This window comes from Sylvia atricapilla, chromosome 2 (assembly GCF_009819655.1).
Source record: "Sylvia atricapilla isolate bSylAtr1 chromosome 2, bSylAtr1.pri, whole genome shotgun sequence".
NCBI lineage: Eukaryota > Metazoa > Chordata > Aves > Passeriformes > Sylviidae > Sylvia > Sylvia atricapilla.
Genome location: NC_089141.1, coordinates 84109698 through 84131683, shown reverse-complemented (window position 1 = coordinate 84131683; position 21986 = coordinate 84109698). Strand labels below are relative to the sequence as shown.

Here is a 21986-nt window from a genome sequence, read left to right as displayed (position 1 = left end):
TACAGAAAATACTAAACTTGCATCTAAACCACAATTCTGTCTAATAGAAACATAACATACGCAAGACTGGCATGATATGCAAATCACCAGCACTGTGAATGGGAGAGATGCAAGCCTGACATGCAGTTGCTAAGTGTATTAATCCAAAAGAAAAAAAGGTGGACTTCAAAACCTGGAGCCACAAGCATGTAACTATTCAAAGCAACAGTGATTTAAAGAAGGCAAAAATAAACACCTTATCAAGTTAAAAAACATGGACTGTACAAACTCCTAGTGTTCATTCCTAGAAATTAAGGAGAGCTTTGCAGTGATATGGAAGAGTTATTTTAGTGGCAACTAGCAAACACATACATACTCTAAAAGTCAGAGGCAGTTTATGCACAGGAACCTTGGAATATTATAAAATATATTAGGACTCTTCTGTGGTTTGCTGCTAAGAAAGGCTTTTGTATTCTTAGGAAAAAGACACAGTAAGGGAAGGGATTAGTATTCTCTATTGTTTGTAAAGTCTAATTAACAAATACAGCACATATAAAATTATCCAAGCAAACTACACTTATGATCTTAAAAACATTCCTTACTGTGTCAAAGAATTAAAACCAAACTCAGCCTATACATTTTTTAGCACATATATAGAAGAAAACCACAGAAGTACTCACTCAGCACTTTAAGTAATGCAGTGTTAGTGATGACACAAAATTTCCTAAGTAACAGAAATTTTTCCTCTTACTTTTGAAAATGCAGTTTCCTCACTAAACACTGCATTAGTTAGGAAAGTGCTGAAGAGTCAAAAAAGAAAATGAAGTGGGCTGTAACTTTATCTTCTCTATTTCTTTTGTTAATCCCTACAAGGAAACATAGCCTATGTGAATATTTGCAAAATGGAAGAGCCAGTAACTTACTGTGGGAAAAAAAAAAAAGGAATATGATATGTATGTGATAATGCTTTGGATTTGCAGCACCCAGAAAGACCACTTTTTCTCCAGGGGCATCTACAGTGCCAATAGACTTCACATTAATGAAAAGAAAAGCAGCATTTGTTGCTACTGATAAGTAAAAACTCATACTGATAAGTTTCCAGGCTAGGGTTTTCTCTGCACAAAAGCAGTGGGATAAAGTGTCTCTAAGAGGTGAGCAGTGACATAGGGTTTGTAACTCTTGATTTCAAATAAAGATAGGAAGAGGTTAGACTATGAAAACAGCGGCATTTTCAACTCATAGTTCAACAAGGTATAATTAGCACATGTCTGTTTGCTGAGGAAAAACATGCATTAATATCCTACTATGTAACCTGTGAGTGTGCAGTGTTGCAAACAATGTCCTTCAGGTTCTCAGAAATCCCATTATTAGTATCACCAGTTGTCTGTCACATAACAAGTGGCAGCAAAGTCAAATTCATCCAAAGCATCTGCTAAGCTCATTAGAGTCACTGCTTTATATCTCTCTAAAGCACAATACTCCAGAAGGATGCTTACATTTCCACAGGAATTCACTGCCATCAGTGCTTTAATACCTAATATGTTTTAAGTTTGGCTTACTTATCAAAACCCCTACAGATTATCAGGGCTAACAGGAGTATGTATCTCACTTAAGGAAATAAGTTCGAGCAAGAAGTGTATTATTTTGTCCTTGGTTTGAGCGGAAAAATTAGTACTCCTTTGCCTTAAACAGTTCTCATTCAATCTACAGGAGTGTTTATCAATTTGATCTCCTTTTAGCCTATTTTGTTTTACAACAATTAGAGCGTGCGCTGAATATCCATGGTTTCTCTGTAACCCATACTCCAGCAGTGGCAATTCGTGCCTGCACAGCAGTAAGAAGAAACACACACACAACCTCATTATTCCTGAGATGATTATGTACAGTGCCAATTCCCAGTTGGGCCTGGGCAGTGCTTCTGCACACGTTGCCAACATGTGATATGGAAGCGATGCATTCAAGATAAATACAAATTCAGAGCCTCCTGCAGTGATGAATTTTAATTCACGTATAACTCTGGAAGCAGTGAAATCTGGTGTAAACCTGGAAAAAACATAAAGCACATTAGAATCTCTCATATGAAAAGCACAAAGGCAATTTTTATAACTCATAAATTACAAACTAAAAAACTTGTAATTCAACTCCATCAATTACCACACAGCCTAAAAATACTTGTGTATCTTTCAAATACCTCAAGATGTATTTGACTATGTTCATCAACATCTTTGCTTAACCCATCTGATTCTAGATTATTTCTGAGGTACCATATGAAGTCATAATACATGAAAATAAGGTTTTACCACACCTGTTAATAAAGGCTATGAATGCACTAAAAATGTAACAGCAGGTCTAAGTAATGGAACTAACTACTATGTGAGCTATAATTTTTTTAAACACTTCACCTTTGAGTCACAAACTTGACTTTCCAAAAACATCACCACTATGGTCACAGTCTCATCACAAACTAAGATTGTGCAGAAATACTAGTGAAATACTATTTCACTGCAGTAATCTTTCATACATCCACCTGCAGAACAGAAGCAATTTCTGAACTTTTTAGATACCATTTTCTGAATAGTTAACTTTACAACAAAGCTCTGTTAAAAGATTAGTGTTTGGTACAAAGATTTTTTACAATGGTAGAACAACAAAAATGGTAGAACTACACAATCGTTGTCATTAAGGCAACAGACAAAATACTCAAGGCTAAAATACTCTGCATTACAATAAAAATCCTTGGACCAAAGGCTCTCTTCTACATACTTCAATGCACCAAAATCATATGTAGATCTAAGTCCCATGTGCATTCACAAGTAAAATGCAGGAAATTTACATAACCACATATAGCAACATTACACCAACACAGCAAGTTATACTTACTGGATAGAAATAGAAGTAATACTGTAGTCAGTCATTGTATAACGAAAAATCAAACAGTGTTTGCAAGAAGAGGGAAAAATATCATTGCTGTACAACACTGTACAAAACCTCCATACAGTCAAAACTTCAGCAAAAAGCTGTCAGAATTTAATCAAGAGAGTTTTCCTCTAAAACAAAAGTGAAATTCCAAATGTAATACTCCATTTAGATATAAGATAGAACACTTACAATATGACAATGTCTTTAGAGGCATTGGCACTTAGTGCAAATTCCTGACAGTTAACTACTTTAAATCCATATCCTTCACACGTGTAGCCGCTGATTTCCATCGTTTTCACATTAATCTGCAGCTGCCCTGTATTTTCCACTTTAAATGTTCTTCTCAGTGTGAAATTTGGTTCTTTGTATTTCATTTCTAGAAACAAACAGCAGTGGTTAGTGCTATGCTAAGCAGATATCCTTCACTACATTCATATTTTACAGCAGAAAGAAGTTCTGTCAGTATTACAGCATAAGAGAGACTAGCAATGTCCATGGAAATAAACTTGCAGGAACATCTCTCTGTGGCTAGATTCCCGTCACTGTCAATGTAGGGCACTTGTACAATTCCAGAGCCTCTAATTCACCAGGGAAAAAACACCAACACCCTAACCTCTAACAGCACTGCTGCTCCACAGAGAAATAATCCAAGCTGCAAAGTTCTTTGATGCACTGCTTAATGTTGTGGTATTCTGTGAATAGTCCCAGCAAGAGAAGAATTAAAACATGTTTTTTTGGGGTTTTTTTTGTGTCTTAAAAATAAAAACACATGGCTTAACTACGTGTATCTTCTTAGCAAAAAAAAATCCCTAACCACAACAGGTAAAAGCTTAGTCATAAGCTTTACTTCAAGTTTTCTTACTCATCCCTCACAGAAAGCAGAATAATCTCAGATAATAATTAACGTGGCACTTAAAAATGTCTGGAAAACTGCAAAAGTGGCAAAGCAGATTTTAATACCAGATATAACTAAAATTCTTTTGCCAGTTTCTTAGATAATATAGGTACTCTTAGCTCTCCTCTCAGAAGCAAGCCTGAGGCTACAGAGCAGAAAACCTCTCTCTGATCGCAGAGTAGAACCTGGCTGGGATTTAATTTTCAAAAAGGAACATGCCCAACCTTTTTTCCCCAGTGGCTGTGTGCTTAAAGATTATGAAGGTGTGAAGAAAAGAAGTACACAGGAAGTTACACACATGATCCAACTTGTATTAAATGTAGGTACTAGAGATTTTGCTAGTTTATATGCCAAGGTCTTTACCTCCTCTGTCTTGATTTTAAGTGGACAAAAAGCTTCTATTTCCTTTCCCAGTTCTCACATTAAAACAAAAAAACATAATATAATTTGTTTTCTGCCTAAATAAAGTAGCAATTTTAATGTATTTAAAGGAGTTGAATTTCTGGGTCACTAGAAGAGGGGAAAATATTTCCACATATTTCAAGTTTCACAGATAAAATATGACTTCTGTTCAGCATGTAAGCTCAAGAAGTACTCACTTTCTGAACAGTCTTTTAATAATGCTTCTGTGATTTTAAAGCGTAAAGAACTTCCTGGACCAGGAGGTTTGCCTGCAACCTTCAAGCTCTCAGTTGTTCCTTGTCCTTCTACCAATATGGCATCTACAACAGTCAAATTATTTCTGTGGGAAAAAAAAATTAAAAAAAGGGTGAGGGGAGACATTCATAAAAGCTTCTCTGTAGATTATGAGTCTATATCCCAAATCTGGAAATGAAATATATAATCTGTTCCACACCTAATTCCCCACATTATGGAAGTAAACAGCAGGGGTCTCAAACATAGTGTCTGCAAGACAAAACTCTTAAGAAATCACAATGTAACATATAAATAAAAACCCCAGTGAAATACTAGTTAAAATCTGTATCTCTTACTAAGGCATCACACCTGCTACAACAATGAACTCAATGCTCTTTATTAAAAAGACTGAACTTGAATAATAGCTTGATCTTGCAAAGGGCATCTCTCACCAGAGAGCATTCTTTCAAGACAGTGTAGGATATATTTCAGAAATCAAGTCTCCACGTTGTGGTGGATGACAGGCTGGACATGACCCAGCCATGGGCACTCTCAGCCCAGGAGGCCAAACGTGTCCTGGGCTGCACCAAAAGCAGCAGGGCCAGGGAGGGGATGCTGCCCCTCTGCTCTGCTGAGACCCCAGCAGGAGTGCTGCACCCAGCTCTGGGGCCCAGCACTGCAAAGGCACAGGCCTGTCGGAGCAAGTCCAGACAAGAGGCACCAAGATGATCAGAGGGATGGAGCACCTCTGCGATGAGGAGAGGCTGAGAGAATTTGGGTTATTTAGCCTAGAAAAGAGAAATTTTTCCTGGTGACCATACAAGAGCTCCAGTACTTGAAAGGAGCCCGTAAAAAAGACAGGGACAAACATTTTAATGGCTCTGTAGTGACAGGAACAGGAATGACGGTTTTAAAACTAAAACAGGGTGGATTCAGATTAGATATAGGGAAAAAAACATTTTTACAATGAGGGTACTGAAACATGGGAACAGACTGCCCAGAGAGGTGGTAGATGCACCATCCCTGGAAACATTCAAGATCAGGTTTGACAGGGCTTTGAGAAACTTGAAGATGTCCCTGGTCATTGTAGAGGGCTTTAATGATTCTAAAGGCCCTTTCCAAACCAAGCCCTTCTGTGATTCTGGGGTAAGTATTAACAGCGGCTCATATATTACTGAATATGTACTGAATACAGTTAAAATACTCTAAGACATGTCACAATTACATTTACATTAAATCTTTCTGCAGACATATAGGATTCTAAATTATTTTTGTAAAAGCAATAGTTTCTTGACAGCTGATCACAAGTATGATCTTATATATAAATTGAAAACCAGAAAAACTTTCACACTTATTTCAGAACTCTCTCTCTTACCTGATAACAATCAATGATGAAACAGTTTTATTAAGAACTGGAGTGAACTTTACTTTGACAGACTTTCTCTCACCAGGTTTTAACATTAGACTTAAAATGGAATGACGAGCCAGGCCCTTTGTAAGTCCCACAGTGGTCTGTAGTGGTTGAACCTTAAGAGGGTGGGGAAAACAAAGCAATGATTTAAAAAAATAGGACATATTTACATGTATTTGATAGAAATTGCATTATTTTAGCTCAAAAATTTGTCTTGTCCTAAAAAAGGATATTACCCAACATCATATTCTGGTTTTCTTAACTAGAAACTCTGATAGCACAAGAATTTCCCTACTTATTAGTAATCTGCTCATGTTAATGGAGAAGCAAAACAACACAACAAAACAGATCTGAGCTAAACTTCGCTCATGTAGATTCATGAAGTTCTAATGGAAAAAAGAGATCAGAAGTTGTTACATATATATTTTGAACACTAAATTAGTATCAAGCCATTATGGAATATTTTTTCTCCTCAGAATTTTTGATTGTTGAGCAAACAAAATAGAAGAACTACTCAAACAAGTGTATTTTGCTAAGTTTGCCATTTGTCTTGAGACACTGAATAAGCATAGAATGGTAATCTAAAACAAACTGCAAATGAAGGGGAAAAGTCAAATAAAAAAAGAAGTGCTTAGGATGTGGCATGCTCTATATGAAAAAGCACACACTTAAAAGTAGTCCACAATACTGAAATCACTTTAAAGAACCAACAAAGCAATGGAAGAATCAATTCTTTGCTAATTTTAGAACTAGTAACCACTATGCTGAAGAAAATAATCCTGTCAGCAAGAGAATGAGAAAATGAGGATTTCCTGTAACCTCCACAGTTGTATTATAATGTGGGCATACAGAAAAAGCAACACTCTATTAGTTACATTTGAAGAAATATTTATTTTCCCGATTTCCTGATATCCAACAGATATTATTACATTTATTTTACATTTTCCACACTAATACCTAAACTTGAAAACATGTATAACTGAACTCCTATTAAAACATTACAAAACTTGTATTTAAAATTATCAAGAATGTATTGAAATACACAATTTCTTTAAATACTTACACAATTTCTGAAGACCTGGAACTCTAGAGTCCTCTGATTGAAATTAGTTGGTTTACTCAAATTAAACCTGAAATGAAATTGCAATTTTTTCTTTCTCACAGATCAGGGAAGGTAATGACACATTTGCATTTATGGATTTCAGCATAAATCAAGTATCTGTGGTAGCCCAATACACAGCTGAATGTGTCACTTGATTTTATTTTTTCTTATTTTTCCCCCACTGTACATCAAGTTAAGGAAGAAATGTAAACACATTTTAGCCCAGTAAAAAATACAGATGTGTGTTCAATGGCAACAGATTCAGTTCTCAACTGGCCTAATGATTCAAATTTTAAAGGCCAATACTATACAATATGAAAACAACTGCTGTACCACATATTCATTCCTAATAAAATGCATTTCCTCTGCCAAGTGAGAACACCCCAGTGATTCCACAACAACACTTACCGTTCCAACAGCTTATCAACAAAAGTGGATGGGTTAGAATACAGAGCTACTGGAAGAAACTGAACATACACAGGAGCATCAGCTGGATTTTCTAGAAAAATTTCTTCTTCCTATTCAGAGAGAATTTTTTTGTAAGTTTACATTACCATTAATGCAATTACAAACACCTGTTAAAATGACACTATCACTAAAGTAACTTACTGATGAGCTGTTTGTGTTGGTAAGAGGGAAGTTTAGATGGCGTGCTGAACTAAGGATAGAAGGCCAGGACATTTCTGCTGTGATTTTCAACCGAACATCCTTCTGAAGATCTGTGTCTACTTCAAATACAGCATTCAGTCTGGAGAAACAGTTATAAAACTCACTTTTACATTTTGCAGAAACAAATTTTGAGAATATAACTGAGATTCAGATTGGTAAGAAAAATAACTCTAAATGTATTTGACGATTTGCAGAGGTACAAACAGTAGAAAGGAAAAACTCCAATATAGTATCCACAATCCAGAAAATGTATTTTGCCTGCATATGTACAGTAAATCAGCACATCTATTCTAAATGCAATGGATACACAGACTGTGTACCTGCACACCTGTCTAATAAACTTAAAGCAAATCTGAACAAGTCATACTTGGTACTAGCCACTATCTCCATCAGTTAATGAAGTTCTCTGCTATTAAACAACCTCCACAATAGACTTGGGTCCCCTTCTCCTACAAGCTCTCCAGCATGAACTGAAACTAAACTAAAAGTACTGAGTTCTCCAGTCAGCAAAACAGATGAAATACTAGGCTTCAAACCTAGAGAAATATTTTGGAGAAACTCCAAATATCCAAGTCACAACCCCTCTGTTTTCAGAAGTTATCTCTCCTTTCTCTGAATGATCCTTTGGACAGCTGGGTAATCTTAACTCTCCCTAAAAATATTAAATATTTTAAAATATATTATGATAAATAATATTAAAGCATTGTATAGTCAAGCTAGAACTACTCCTTATTCAGAACTAATACTTAGTAGCGTTCTCCTTTACTGTTCTCTTACTGTAGGGGATGCAGCTTTCTTGAAAGCTACTGGTATGGCTAGAGAGGATTCTGTTTAGATCAGATTTTCTCAGGAGTTAATAATGTATCACCATCATAACACCAAAGTGATAAAGGGAGAATGCTTTTGTTACTCTGTTTAGTTGCATACAGATATTTTGTTTCTTCACATACCTTTTTTGAAAAGGTAAATCTGGATGCTATCAGCAAAGAAGACACACACACTTGCTGTTCATGTTAACTCACATCTCTTGAAGATTAAATGAGATCTCTTTATGTATGAGAAGGCAGATGTTTAAAAGGTGTGTAGCAGTCTACAAAGTTTAACTTTTCTAAATATTAAGCAGCAACCATTAATCTTCTCAAGGTAAAATGCAAGAAAATTTTGTAATTCACTGAAAGGCAAAAATCCCAGTATGGTAATAACAGAAGACCTTGTGAAATCTTAGAAGGCATATTGAGGATAGTATTTTGAAACACTTTCAGCCGGGATACTGAACAACCAGTATAATCTGGTTTTGGAAAGTTTTGCAGAGTAGATACTGCCTTGCTGTTACAATCTTTATCGAACTCCAGTAACTCAGTGAATAGTAACTTTCAGTGTTTTCTTTAATTTGAACAAATTATTACCGTTTTTTAACTTTTAAAATGCTGTCTTCAAAGGTTTTGCAAAGAAGGCCAAGCAATTCCTTTTTGGCCTCCTCTCAAAGAGCACAGCAATATTAAGAAGCTTTGTATTCTATCAGAGCACACATATCACAGAATTATTACTGACTTACGGCCTGAGCAAACAACAGGAATAAAATACTTACCTATGGCTTGAGTTCTCTTTTATTTCTGTCCATTCTTTGAATAAATTCTCATGCAAATCCCAGTCAGAATCCCATGCATCTTCTTGCATTGCTATGCTGTGCTGAACCTTAGAATCAGCTGTAAGAAATGTGTTTTTATAAATCTTCAAGTAAAATCATTACTTAAGGCAAAACCAAAACTTATTTTAAATGATTTTCATTATAAAGTTGAACTTTACTTACATTTAGATAGAAAAGGCAATCCTACATAACAATGATCTCCACACTGTAAACCAGGATCAAAATAAATATTTGCAATCTGCAAAACATGTAAGAGCTGATCAGTTAAACAGCACAGTAAATCTAACGACCAAGGAAAAAAGAAGGAAGATTTCTGTTGAACACAGAAATCTAACATATGCAATACAGAAAAGAGAACTTACAAATGTTTAGAAATAAGACAAACAAACCTTTGATTTTTTTCCTGGCTCTAAATCTTCTTTATTACTTCTTAACCTCTTATAATAAAACCTTACATCTTCTGTCAGGGACCGTATGTGTTGTATTTTCACTTTCTGAGAAAAGGAGTTCATAATGTTCAGGCTCTGGTGAACTACTTTCCCCTAAAGAAAATAAAAGGAAAAAAGTCTGCAGGATATGCATTTTTCCTTAGCATATGTATCTATTTATGCAGGCTGGCAAAGACGACAGCACTGCTGAAATGTTAAATTGAGATTTTAACTACGCTATCTTAAAGAAATGCCATTTGCAACACTTCAAGATAGTAAGTTTCTGTGAAGTTGTATTTTTTTCTCCATCTGCTTCCAAACACAGTTCATTCTTCTCTGAAAATTAAGAACACCTGAAGTATCTTGGAAGCGCTGGGACAACTAGAGCTGTCCTTAATCAAATCATGACCAAAAAAAAGTATCAGAAGAAGAAAGTCAAGAGAAAACTTCAGTTTGTTGAGCCTCCTATTACTAAAGTGAAACAATCTTTCTGTAAAAGATCACTGCTAGCAATTAGAAATAGTAATTAGTTGCTCTAAATTAGAAATAATCTGAAAGGGAGAGTAAAGGGAAGCTACAATTACAAAAACTACAGATGACAAAGGGCTTTTAAAACCCTCCTTCCTGCTCTCAAATGCAATTAAGACACCACACACCAAAACTACTTTTAAGAAGAAAACAGGAAGTTTTTTCCCCACTTCTTTACAGCCTGCCTCCTTTTCTGAGTCAAACATTATTTTACCTTTTAAGCACAGAAAATGCAGTTTAATTGTCATGATGAAAAATCCTTACAATGCTCAGGCTCTACCCCCTGCCTCAGTTGTAAATCAGTGATTCTGTGGTCATGTTTTACACCTTACCTCAACACCCAACCCTGATACGTATAGAGGAAACAAATAATAGAAACAAAAGCAGAAGAAAAGTGCAACTCAGGACTGGTGGGGAGACTTCAGATTTACATTAAAAAAAATCAGTACAAACAAATATAAATACCCAAGACTATCTTTAATGAACATGTTTTTCTTGCTCCCCTTAAATCAATAGTTTGATTTAAAAAAAAATTTCTCTAAGTTTAAGTGGAGACATGGGAGAAGTCTTTTGCAGGCTCAAAATTTGACTGTGGCCTCAGGAAACAGTCACACATTGAAACAATCTCAATAGTAGTAATTGCAGAGGGAAAGAAACTACAAGAATAAGTCCTTAACGGTACAGTCCTGTTCAACTGAATTAGGAGGTATGTCTGAGCTTCATCTGTGGATTCCTATGAGCAACCAACTGTCACCAGCAGGACAAGATACAGGCTGGTAAAGTGTCGAGAATAAATAAACAGCATTTTACTAAGACCTTTACATAGCATTTAGACACGAAACAACAGACAAGAGAAAAAATTTGTTTAACAGTAATAAGAAAAACAACAATGCCATTTAGCATAGAGGTCCTCAAAGATGAGCTTTGATCAGGGAAGAGTTGAGAGGTGGCACTGTGAGGTAAAGGTGACACTATGAAGCAGAAGTCAACACAGCTAAGATTTGTTTAAATCCAGACACTGACCTTTACAAGGCCTGTATACACTGTCAGTATATTGCCAACAACCTTCAACAGAATACCAGAAATCACACTTAGGTACAAATACACTAAAATTATAAACAGACAGCTCTGGGAACCAGGCAGCTGCAGGAGAATTACATCCTAAGTATGAACTGAAAAGCATGTGTTACTAAAATAGTGGCACCTAGTTATTCCTGGATGGTGTAGCTGTGAAGTTTCTCGACCAAACACTGAAACAAAAAGAACTGATGCTATTTTAGGCTTATTTTCATAAGTAATAGAGGCATTACAGAAGAACTAAATGCAAGAGTAGCATGAATTTGGTGAGCATAAGTTTAGTTTGAAATGAATCCAAGAAAAAGTAAAAGTATGTCTGCTGTTAATGTTCTTAAATTTAAAAAGAGCTAGATGCTCAACTAATGGAAACAGTAAGTAAAGCTGACTGCTCTGAAAAGCTTGGGGCCTGACCGCAATAAATAATCTTGTCAAAGGTGATAATTACATCTGAATCTATACTCTCAAACAAAATGCAGGAGGCCAAAGATCCCCTGAATGAATAGTTGTCTGAAAACATTACTAGGAAAGGCCTGAAGACAATAAAAATCACAGTAATCTAGGGAAGAGAAAGAATAATGACAGCAAGGAAGCTATGCCTGAGAAACACAGGTGCTGTATTATCTACCAAAACAAACCAAAAGGCAATAAACAAAACAAACAACACCCTGAAACCGCAAAACCAAAAGGAAAAATCACAACCAATCAACCAACAAAACAAACAGAACAGAGCCCCTTCCAAAAATCAAGCTGACAAGACTGTGGGCTTATTACTATGAAATACTGAGAAGTTCTTCAGCCATTTCACCTAGATCAAACTCAAAGGAGATTAAAAAAAATACTACTTCTATACTATAATCCAACATGGTACAAAATATTTTAATGTGGCACTCAATAGGGACATTCTTCACAGGAATTCTTGTTCATAATAGTCATGATAATAATAATTTCTAATAAATCTAGTAGATTCAGATAGAGAATACAGAAATTACTTTATCTCCAGGGAATGAAAGGGAAGCGGATCTTTAAGTTATTTTAACTTATCAAAAGCTTATGAAGCAGTTAATAATGAAGTTCTAGATGCGGCACTCAGTGTAGTAAGTACCCATATAATGGTGAGGCTATATAGTAAAAAAAAAAAAATTGACCTTAAAGATAAAAAACAACTAGTGATCTTTGCTTCTGCAGGCATGACTGTTTGACCTCAAGAGCAGCAAAAGACTTCAGAAGAATTTGTGACACAGGAGATCAGAAGGAAGATAGAACATGTGGCAATTGCAGCACACATTCGCTGAAGTCCTGCTGACTGACCTATCTTCCTCTGATGAGATCAATCCCCTTACATGAGTATTCCAAGATCCCATTCAAGTGGGCTGTTGAGGAGATATAGGGATAACTCATGCTTGAAACATGTGGCAGAAAAATCCCAAAAAAACCCGAAAATAATGACAAACTGATCATAACAGCTAAGTAGCACAATCTCTCCAGCAATTTGACACAGAATTCAGGACAGTGGTCTCCACTGAAAAGGGCATATGAAGAAAAAACACAACAAATAAACATTTAATCCTCCCCAACTCTCTTACCGGAAAAGAAGGTGGAAGCAAAACATGTTTTGGGGAGCAGGTCAATGAGCCTACAGCAATCACAGCCTTCACTGGTATAGTTAAAATCTGGACAAAAAAAACCAAAACAAAAAAAACAAGAAAAAATTTTAATAAACCCCCATGCATTTCCAGGCTTTAAATGCCTCTTCCATTTATGAATTGCACAGAATAACAAAACCCTGAAATTCTACAATTAATGTAGTCTAGGATTATACAGACATTTAAAACATGGAGACATGAATTAAGATTTCAACCCATCATCATATTCTGAACAGTCACTCCATACTGGCAGGAAGCACTCCTTTACTGAGCCATCCTCAGTTCTCTTCTACATGGAACAGAAAAGCATACTGAAAACACAAGCTCCCCAGTGGGGTATTATATAAATCTCATTTGAATGGGGCTTGCTCTGCTGGAAAATAGAAGGGTAACATTTTTAAAGTAAATGAGGAAAGAAGATACAATCAACTTCTTAAACATCATGTTATTGAAATATCCTGAGATACACATAGAAGAAGTAGAATGGAAGGGATGGCAATGAGATTCAAGAACCAATACAAGTAGAAAACTTGTAACAAGCAAGAAAATAAGATGCTTTGGAATCTGTAACTGAAGGGTCACATACATGTGTGGATAAACTAAAAAAAGCTTAAAATCTCTGATAACTGGCAGAAATTGAGAATTTCCCATTTTCTGTAGCACCATCAGAAGCACACAATCAGTGATATAATTTACTGACTTCATAAGCACAGAGTCACACTTGGTTGTTTTTTTTATTCCATACATCACACAATGATATTAAATACAGATTGCACTATTTATTAGACTCTGTCTCCTGCAAAAACAGGCATATAAAGTTGAGGCAACTGGTTGTTCCCTTCCATATTAGTCAGTGCGAGGATTCTGTTTCAGCAACTGCTGGCAAACTGCAGCATGGTTTAGTGCGCATGGTGGTATCCAGTCTTTTCAAACCTTAATGATTCTCTGACTCTCCAAAACAGCTTTCACATTGTGCTTTGACAAAAAAGTCTTATATTACAGCTCAGTTGCAGTAACTGATAATGCATGAAGAAGCACATTGTCAGGGTATGATATGCCCCAAGATCTACGTATTGATGCTTTGAGGATGTGTCATGTCACTAAAGAACCCAAACTGCGAGCATTAGGTCAGATTTAAATGAATAGTTCTGAAAGCTGGACAAAAATTATAATAAAAGTGTAAGCAGCATTTCTGCTGTATGACGCAGGGTTAAATTGCAAAGATAACCTGATCTCTGGAGTTCCCTTCCAAACTCAGCTTCTCCCTCATGCTACAGACTGTCCACTAATACAACACTTAAAAGACTAAACACATCTTTTGGGCAACATCCATCTATTATACAATAAATATACCTCATAATCTGTCGTGATTTGTACAGCTCCATCATGAATTCCTTCAAGTTCCTTTGCTATTAGATTTACTCTGAACACTGCATAATAGCCTGATGCGAGGATCACCTGTAAATGGTAGAAAAGGTCACCAACATATTCCATTAAACAGAAAGAGGTTTCCCTAAAACCAGACTCAAAATCCATTTAAAACCACTGTCAGTGATAAACGAAGAGTTTACCTACAAAAGGGACTAACACAAAAATTATCTACTCCTTGTGGTGATAAATTTCCACTCATCCCAGATATAATTATGAGCATCATCTGAGGGTATAGAGATTGGTTACATTTGGAAAAGGTAAGCTTCAGAAGCAGCAATTTGAATACAATGCTGCTCCTTAAAATAAATTTAAGAAGCCTACATGCTTTATCATACTCAACTTCAGACAAAAATTAAGAATTCTTATCTCTCTGCTAAAATGAAACTGAAAGAAGTTGCAGAGGTTTGTCTCTTTCCTCCCTTCTATATCTAGCTTTAAGCAAGAGATTCAAAGGTTACTTACTGAAGACTGATCAGATGCAGTAGCATTTTGTAGTTCGTGGTGGTTTGCAATTATTGTTGTTCTGTTTCCCTTTTCAGTTGTTAGAAGTTCTACAGCCAAACCATCCCCTATAATATGCCAACTTTTTACAGCCAGCTTAAAAAGAACAAAAGGTACTGTTTTCAGTAACATCACTGATGTAATATTTTAAAAGATAAACTAAAAATATATGCATCCTCACCTCTATTGGATTGCTGTTGATGACTACAAATAAAATGCTGGTAGCTTCTGTTGCACTCAATATGCCAAAATCTATAAATCGCTCCTCGGTTTTTGGAGACAGTACAAAGTACTAGAAAGATTGATAAAAGTATTTCAGCACAAGTGAAATATAAAGTGTGCTCACTCAAACTCTAAGCTCATTAAAAAAATGCATTAATAACTTTAATACAACACCACCATGACAATCTCAAAATTCTACATGAATAAATTTCCTATGTAAAACTGAAGATATAAAGGGAACAAAAAAGAATTTTTCAGCAGACACCAAAATAGAATAAAGAATTAAAAAGTCCTATAACGTCTGCCTCTAATGAGACAGAAGTTGTCAAAAAAAAAAAAAAAAAAAAAGGGAAAATACTTACATCTAGAAATCCTGTGTATGCTCGGACAGGTAGGTGAAATTTAGAAGCATTGGTGATAAGTAGGATATTGTTATCTATGTGAACGGATGATGTGGAAGGCATAAAATGAAGTGTAAAAATGTATCTGGATTCATTGGGTGGAATTAAGACTGGTTTACTGAAGTTCTGGACCTAGATAAAAGAACAATGAAAGACCAAGGTTACAACAGAACAAAGGGCATCACATTTAAGCATTTACTAACAGGAAAAGCATTCACTGAAACGGGACTTACTTTAAACATTGGTTTTGCTTCTTCTGGTAACACAACATCATGTATAAGGACTGCAAAACTAAACGTGTTTGTTAGATAGATCAGCCTTTCCACAGAATCAGCAGCACTGTCACGGATGTGAAAGAGTGTGGCAGCATGATCAAATCCTAAATAACTATGAAAAGAAAACAGTGTAAAGAAAATAAAGATTTTCCTCAAAGTGTTTACCTTACACAAAGATTAGAATCTATTATTTCAAACAGCAAAAAACATATATACTCCACTACATGCTGAAACTATATTATCAGCACTACAGGGAAGTTAATAACTAAGTAATTCAAATAAGATAAGAAAATATGTAACTCAGAACAATAAGAGGACTAAAGTGAAGTGTTGAAGTATCAAGATAATTTGCAAATCATGTGTATTTATTAGCCAAATCATGCATCTGCAGCACAAATATTCTGATAGGTAAGGTTTAGTTTGTTTGCCTTTAAACAGAACTCTGCCAGTTCTGTCGATAAAATAGCACCTCATTCAAAATGTTTTTAAAGTCAACTTAGCCATACTTTGTAAGTAAGTAACAAAATCCAAGGAAATAATGAGAATTCTTCTGAAATTTTGCTTATAACCAAAAGTATTTTCTTCAGCCTTACTTCATACAGCAATAGAATAGCAAATGCAAAAGCAAAAATATTTCCAATACTGCGTTTTAAACACATCTCATCTGCAGTCTTCAGCGGCTCTGAACAACAACTCACTAAGACCAATTTTAACTCAAGCCTTGAAACCAACTTATGAATGGCTAAGACTACCTTATCCATTTGTTTAAAAACAGGAATATTCCCTTCTGATTTAGAGCATTTAGGTTTTGAACTATGTTCAGTTACTGGAAGCTTACCCATCCAACACTTCTGCTTGATATGGTATTTCAAGTTTGGAATAGCTCTTCTCTTTTGCTTTGACAGTTATTTTCCCAGAAGACTGTGATGCTTTTTTTGCTTTTGATGCTGTACACACAAGAATGAGAAGTTTGTTAAAGCTGATAAAAATTGATCCATTAAGTTAGACTGGAATGAATGGAAGAATAAAACCACAGAGCTAGCCCAGAAATTAATTATCATGGAAGGCAAAAAGTGGAGCTTACAGAAATTTCAATAAGCAAACTGACAATGGTGTAAAGTCTATGAACCAATCCTGAATTCTTCCCATTTAACACTAGTTAGATGACCGGTCTGATTTAGTAAGCTTTTCTACAATAAGGAAGCCTGATTGTTGCTGTCATATAAATAGCCTGAACATGTCCAAAGGATAATTTGGATCCCAGATGAATTGAACTCTCCACAAGGAGAGCTGGAATAAAACTATCCCTCCCCTAACAGAACAGAAGCCTGAGATTACTGGGCGCCTCACTTAAAACTACCAGTTGAGAGGAACTTTGGGCCAGAAATGTAACAACTTCTTAATAATGAAGAAATGAAAGACAAGCTAAATGTTGCAAAAAGAGAAGTAGAATCCACCTAAGAACTCAAACTACACAAGCATCAAGAGTGATGCTTGCAGGTCTGCTCCTAGATCACAGAACAAGCAATGTTAGCCTGGTAGCAATAATGCAAATACAAAATCAAGGTATTCAAGCACTAATGAAGAGAAGTCACCAAGCCCCTAAAGCCCCTGCATGTAATTAGGGCATCTGAAACTGCAAATATTTAGGGCTGGGCTGCTTCACTGATAAGAATTCATCAAGTCAACTCCCTAAACACATTAAGCAGCTTAACTGGGTATTTTTCCCAGGAACCACCATTTCTTTTAAGATGTACCATATGTTAGCCAGTAGGTCTTCATATAACAATTCCCATCAGCTTCAAAATCTGAATGCATTATCACCTCAGGTTGACAGAATTCATCTCTTTCAGAATTTATAAGCTAAAACATACTTCACTTGTTTTAGAAACCACGAGCTACTAAATTTCAAAAGTGCTAATCCATAAAGGATAATAAAAATCAATCCATGCAACTTCTAAAATTCTGTCTACCACTATTACATGTATAAGATTCCATTTTTAAGCAATCCAGACAGAAAGACTCACATCACCAACTAGTATTTTAAAGCAGTAACATCTGAGTAGTCACCATCATTCTAACAGTTGATGAGAATCTACTCTACAAAAACAGAGGTGCCTTTCTACAAAATGTCACCATAGGATTTAAAGTCGCACTATGTAGGAGAAAAATCATTCCATACCAGGTTGGAAGGAGACCTCAAGGACCACTTGGTCCAACCTTTCCTGGCAGAAGTACAGTTTAAATAAGATGTCTCAGCACTCAGGCCAGATTGATCTTAAGTGCCCAACACTGCAGAATCTACCCCTTCTTGGGGAGATTATTTCAATGGCTGATTGTTTTCATTGCGAAAAATTTTCTTCTTGTGTCTACTTGAAATTTCCCCAGGAGTAACTTGTATTTTTTACCTTGTTTATTAGGATTTTTCAAAAACAAATGTCTGTTCACTATAAAAAATACATTTAAATAGTCAGTGTCCTAACATAAGAATACAACTATGTTTATTAGAAAAATTAGGAATAGCTTCTCTTCTTATCTGTATTTACCAGTCTAAGAATCTTGTTGATCATGAACAAAGACAATTCTTTCAGAAATAACTGAAGTTCAGAAGAACTGTAAGACCTTTCCAGGTAGAAAAACCCCTTTTTCTTCTCAAAATTATAGACAGTGTTTTGTTAAGAGTGAAAATAATCAATGAAATTTCACTAAGTTTTCAGAAGCACTTCACAAGTTCTAAGAAGAGAGGAGCAGTACTTACCATCAAAGCTAATGCTTGCAACTTTGGTATATTTACTTTCAGAGGCTTTTAACGTAACGGGCTTGAAATGTACTGTTATAGCTTCGTTCTGTGGTGTAGGTCTAACACTCTGCAAACAATCAAAATATGAAGCAGCTGTAAATTTATCATCACTAAGATGCTGTGAAGCCTTCATGTGTCTTTCACAGTGACAAAACTGCAACTAGTTTTGGCTAAGCTCTTACAGGTCTGTCTCTCCTATAGCAAAGCAGCATTACAAGTGGTTTTAGAATTTTTTTTAGGTTCTACAAATTACTCAGTCAATATACAGGAAAGTGAGTAACAGTGAGTTCTCCTTGGGGATGTTCAATCAAGTGGCAGTATGGTCAGAAACATATTAACAAAACAGAAAATAAACCTTATTTAAAGTAAGATTTAAGTTTTATTCTTAATGCTGCAGGGCTACAACAGCTAGGCTATTTGTTTCTGGTGCCCTCACTAACAAAGCTGTGCAACTACCAGAGAGGATACAGACATCTCGCTTGTCTCTAATCCCATGCTAAGTCTGCAGAGAAAAAAAAATAGCTAACTGTATAGAGAAACAGTTTGTAGATCTGTGATGACACTTGTTCTACACTAACACTTTACAAGGTCACCTGAGGATTACTGTTTTAAACTGAAGGGGAAAAGGGCATTACTGGAAGAGCTATTGTGCAGTTATTGGCCAGAGCTGATTTGTAGAGGTATTCATTGCTGTGCAGCAGGATAAGGGATTCCATGTCATCTGAAGACTCTATAAAGATTGCTAGCAAACTCTCTAGATTCCATGCAGCAACTGTGATGAAGCATTTAAATGCTCTTATTCTTGTTTTGCTTAAAATTAGGATGGCTGCCATGATTCTTCCTCCCCAGCTGGCTTCTCCTGCTTTAAGAACAGCTCAGCTGCTCACACAGCAGCTGTTAAGCCACAGCAAATTACAAGATGCTGAATTAAGGAAACTGAAGTGAGTGCTGCCTTACCTTCTGCTGGGCTGCAGAGGTTTAGCACCTGCTTAATTAGCAACTGAACCTTTCTTGGTCAGGGAGGAGCAAGGCAGACAACTAGTTGTACAAACCAATTACAGTTCTTCCAAGCCAAGCTGTCCTTGATTGTAAATTAAAGCCATGAAACGGTGCATAAATAACTTAAGTTCTGCAGACCACACAATCCTTAGTGGGAACAAGTAGCACTACTCCTGCAGCTAATGAATAATCTCCATTAAGTCAACCAAAGGTTGGTATTTTGGATTTATAGCACTGACCTTTATCCACCACCATGTTTGCACACATGGGGTGCAGGTATTTGGTATTTCTCTTCATAAGCCAATTAATAACTATCTCTATTTTCTTCTAATGAGATCCACACTATAAAACTGAAATCCTGACACATTTTTAAAAAAACACCTCTTAAAGCAGATGAAATCAAAGCTGTGATAAAGTTCACAACTTCTGGATGACAGAGATGATAACACTTTTAGAAGCTCTTTTCTTGCAAAATGCTTTCTTTAATTATTCATTTGAAATAATGCTCATTTCTTTTAATAAATCAAACTGGAAATATTCAAAAGGACAGCCTGTTACCCGAAAAGTGGCAGGTTTCAGAGGTGCATCTCTTAAACCACAAGTGTAACAAACTTACATGTATTTAATCAAAATGTCTACAGCTGGTGAATTTAGTTAAGGAAGGAATTTACACTGAACTACATAATGCACATCTCCCATTTGTTGCTTGATTACATGCTATAAAGGGAAATACAGAATTAAGACAACTAAGGAAAAAACAAACATCCTTCCTCAAATTTCAACCTATTTCAAATAAAGTTCAAGTAAAACCTGTCCTGAAATATGCATTAAAAATCATCAAATATGGACATGTCCTGAAAATACATACAAAACAAGTTCCATCAAGAACATAATACGACCAATTCTCTCAGAAAATTTCCTAACAGCAACTTCTGTAGGGAAGAATAATTTAAAATAGACATGGTTCAGTAGCACATGGCTCTCCCACAGAATGACCCATTCAAGATTCCTGACCCTGCTGTGTGAAGGCACATTCAATATTTAGCATAACTGCAGCAAATTAAGGCCTTCAGTGTTTTAAAGCACACAAGGAGGGGCTAAAACTTTGTGCTTTTGCAGGAGTTCTTGAAAAAGACTTCGAAGGTTTAAGGACTCTTGGGCTACATGTATTCTAATAAACTAAAGAGTATGAGTTGGAAGACTGACACATATCTGTCTATACTGTTTACCAGTCAGAAGGCTCCTGAACCTAGTTTTGTCTTGCCCACATATAGCACAGACAAAAAAAGCCCTATGGCTACAGGGGGCAGATTAAGGCTGGTTCCATTAGTATCAGAACCTCTGAACTGTTCTATTCTCTTTTACAGGCACAACTGTCAAAAAATTTCTTGGCCTTGTGTTTAAACAGAGAAACACCTAACTAATTAAAGTTCACTTTCTCCATAAAGAACCACCCAGAACATGGAACAAACTAAGACTAAACTGTAATCCTTGATAACTTTGAGATGCATGCACCCAAACGTGAAGATGAAAACATAACACAGAAGAAAACTACTTCTTGCTGATTGCAAAGAGAAATTAACCCCTATTCTAAAGCTAGGACAGAACTTAAAACTTCCTTGTACGAACACTTTTATTTTCAAACCAAATACAATTCAGCTTCACTAAGGCTGTCCTGAAGTTCCTGGTTCTTCATGCATCAAACAAGATCAGGACCCCAAGTTTTGAAATGTCCCTTTGCTTTTAGCAGTCAAACAGGCTTAAAGTGCCTTAAGGAAACACAAAATTTTCATTAGAGAGAAGGGATAAAACAAAGTGTTCAACAAAGTGTTAATCTACATTTACCAGATTTTTGACAGAATGGCTTAACTGTTCCAGCATGACTAGTTTATCCAGTCATGAAATGAGCATTATTCTCCTTAATAATGGAACAAACCCTACAAAATTATGGAAGATATTATAAGGAGTTTTAAACCTCAAAAAAGAAAATTACTTTCTCTTATTTTCCTCAACCAGTTTGCTGGACCACAGCATGACTAAGTACTTTAAGGCAGAACAGCTACAAGTCTGGCAACAGTATTAGCAGTCTCACACACTGATGACCTGAAGATATTTAGTTCCTCCAGCACCCAGCTTAAACAGATGCTAAAGATAGCCTTGGCCTTTTCTTCTGTCTTCTGACATTAAGATGAAATCTGTCACACAGATCTGCCTCACTACTTATAAACCCTAGGTCTAAAGGGTCAGAAGTTTATTTGTCAAGCTCTCCTATAAATAAGCTATTCACCAAGTTCCTTATAAAATTCTTTACTCTTGCTTTCCACTTTGAAATTCACTAATTGGTACAGCAGCAGAAATTCACACAGTGCTTCAAAAGCTAGAAAGGTTACAAACTTCCCAACAAAGCTGTCCCTTAATGAAA

At 35.9% G+C, this 21986-nt stretch overlaps 1 protein-coding gene across 1 annotated transcript in view; it reads right to left on the bottom strand.

Moving 5' to 3' along the window:
* The window catches only part of TMEM131 (transmembrane protein 131), a 93801-nt gene that overhangs the window by 16079 nt on the left and 55736 nt on the right, over positions 1-21986 (bottom strand). The window contains exons 12-29 of the mRNA XM_066313628.1: positions 18524-18632; positions 16604-16712; positions 15724-15877; positions 15452-15622; positions 15049-15159; positions 14829-14963; positions 14289-14393; positions 12876-12962; positions 9649-9801; positions 9422-9497; positions 9200-9317; positions 7552-7690; positions 7351-7460; positions 6904-6970; positions 5805-5956; positions 4393-4535; positions 3088-3274; positions 1837-2022 (exon numbers count right to left, since the gene is read on the bottom strand). Coding sequence (XP_066169725.1) covers positions 1837-2022; positions 3088-3274; positions 4393-4535; positions 5805-5956; positions 6904-6970; positions 7351-7460; positions 7552-7690; positions 9200-9317; positions 9422-9497; positions 9649-9801; positions 12876-12962; positions 14289-14393; positions 14829-14963; positions 15049-15159; positions 15452-15622; positions 15724-15877; positions 16604-16712; positions 18524-18632 — 2312 coding nt within the window. The remainder of the gene's footprint in view (positions 1-1836; positions 2023-3087; positions 3275-4392; positions 4536-5804; positions 5957-6903; positions 6971-7350; positions 7461-7551; positions 7691-9199; positions 9318-9421; positions 9498-9648; positions 9802-12875; positions 12963-14288; positions 14394-14828; positions 14964-15048; positions 15160-15451; positions 15623-15723; positions 15878-16603; positions 16713-18523; positions 18633-21986) is intronic.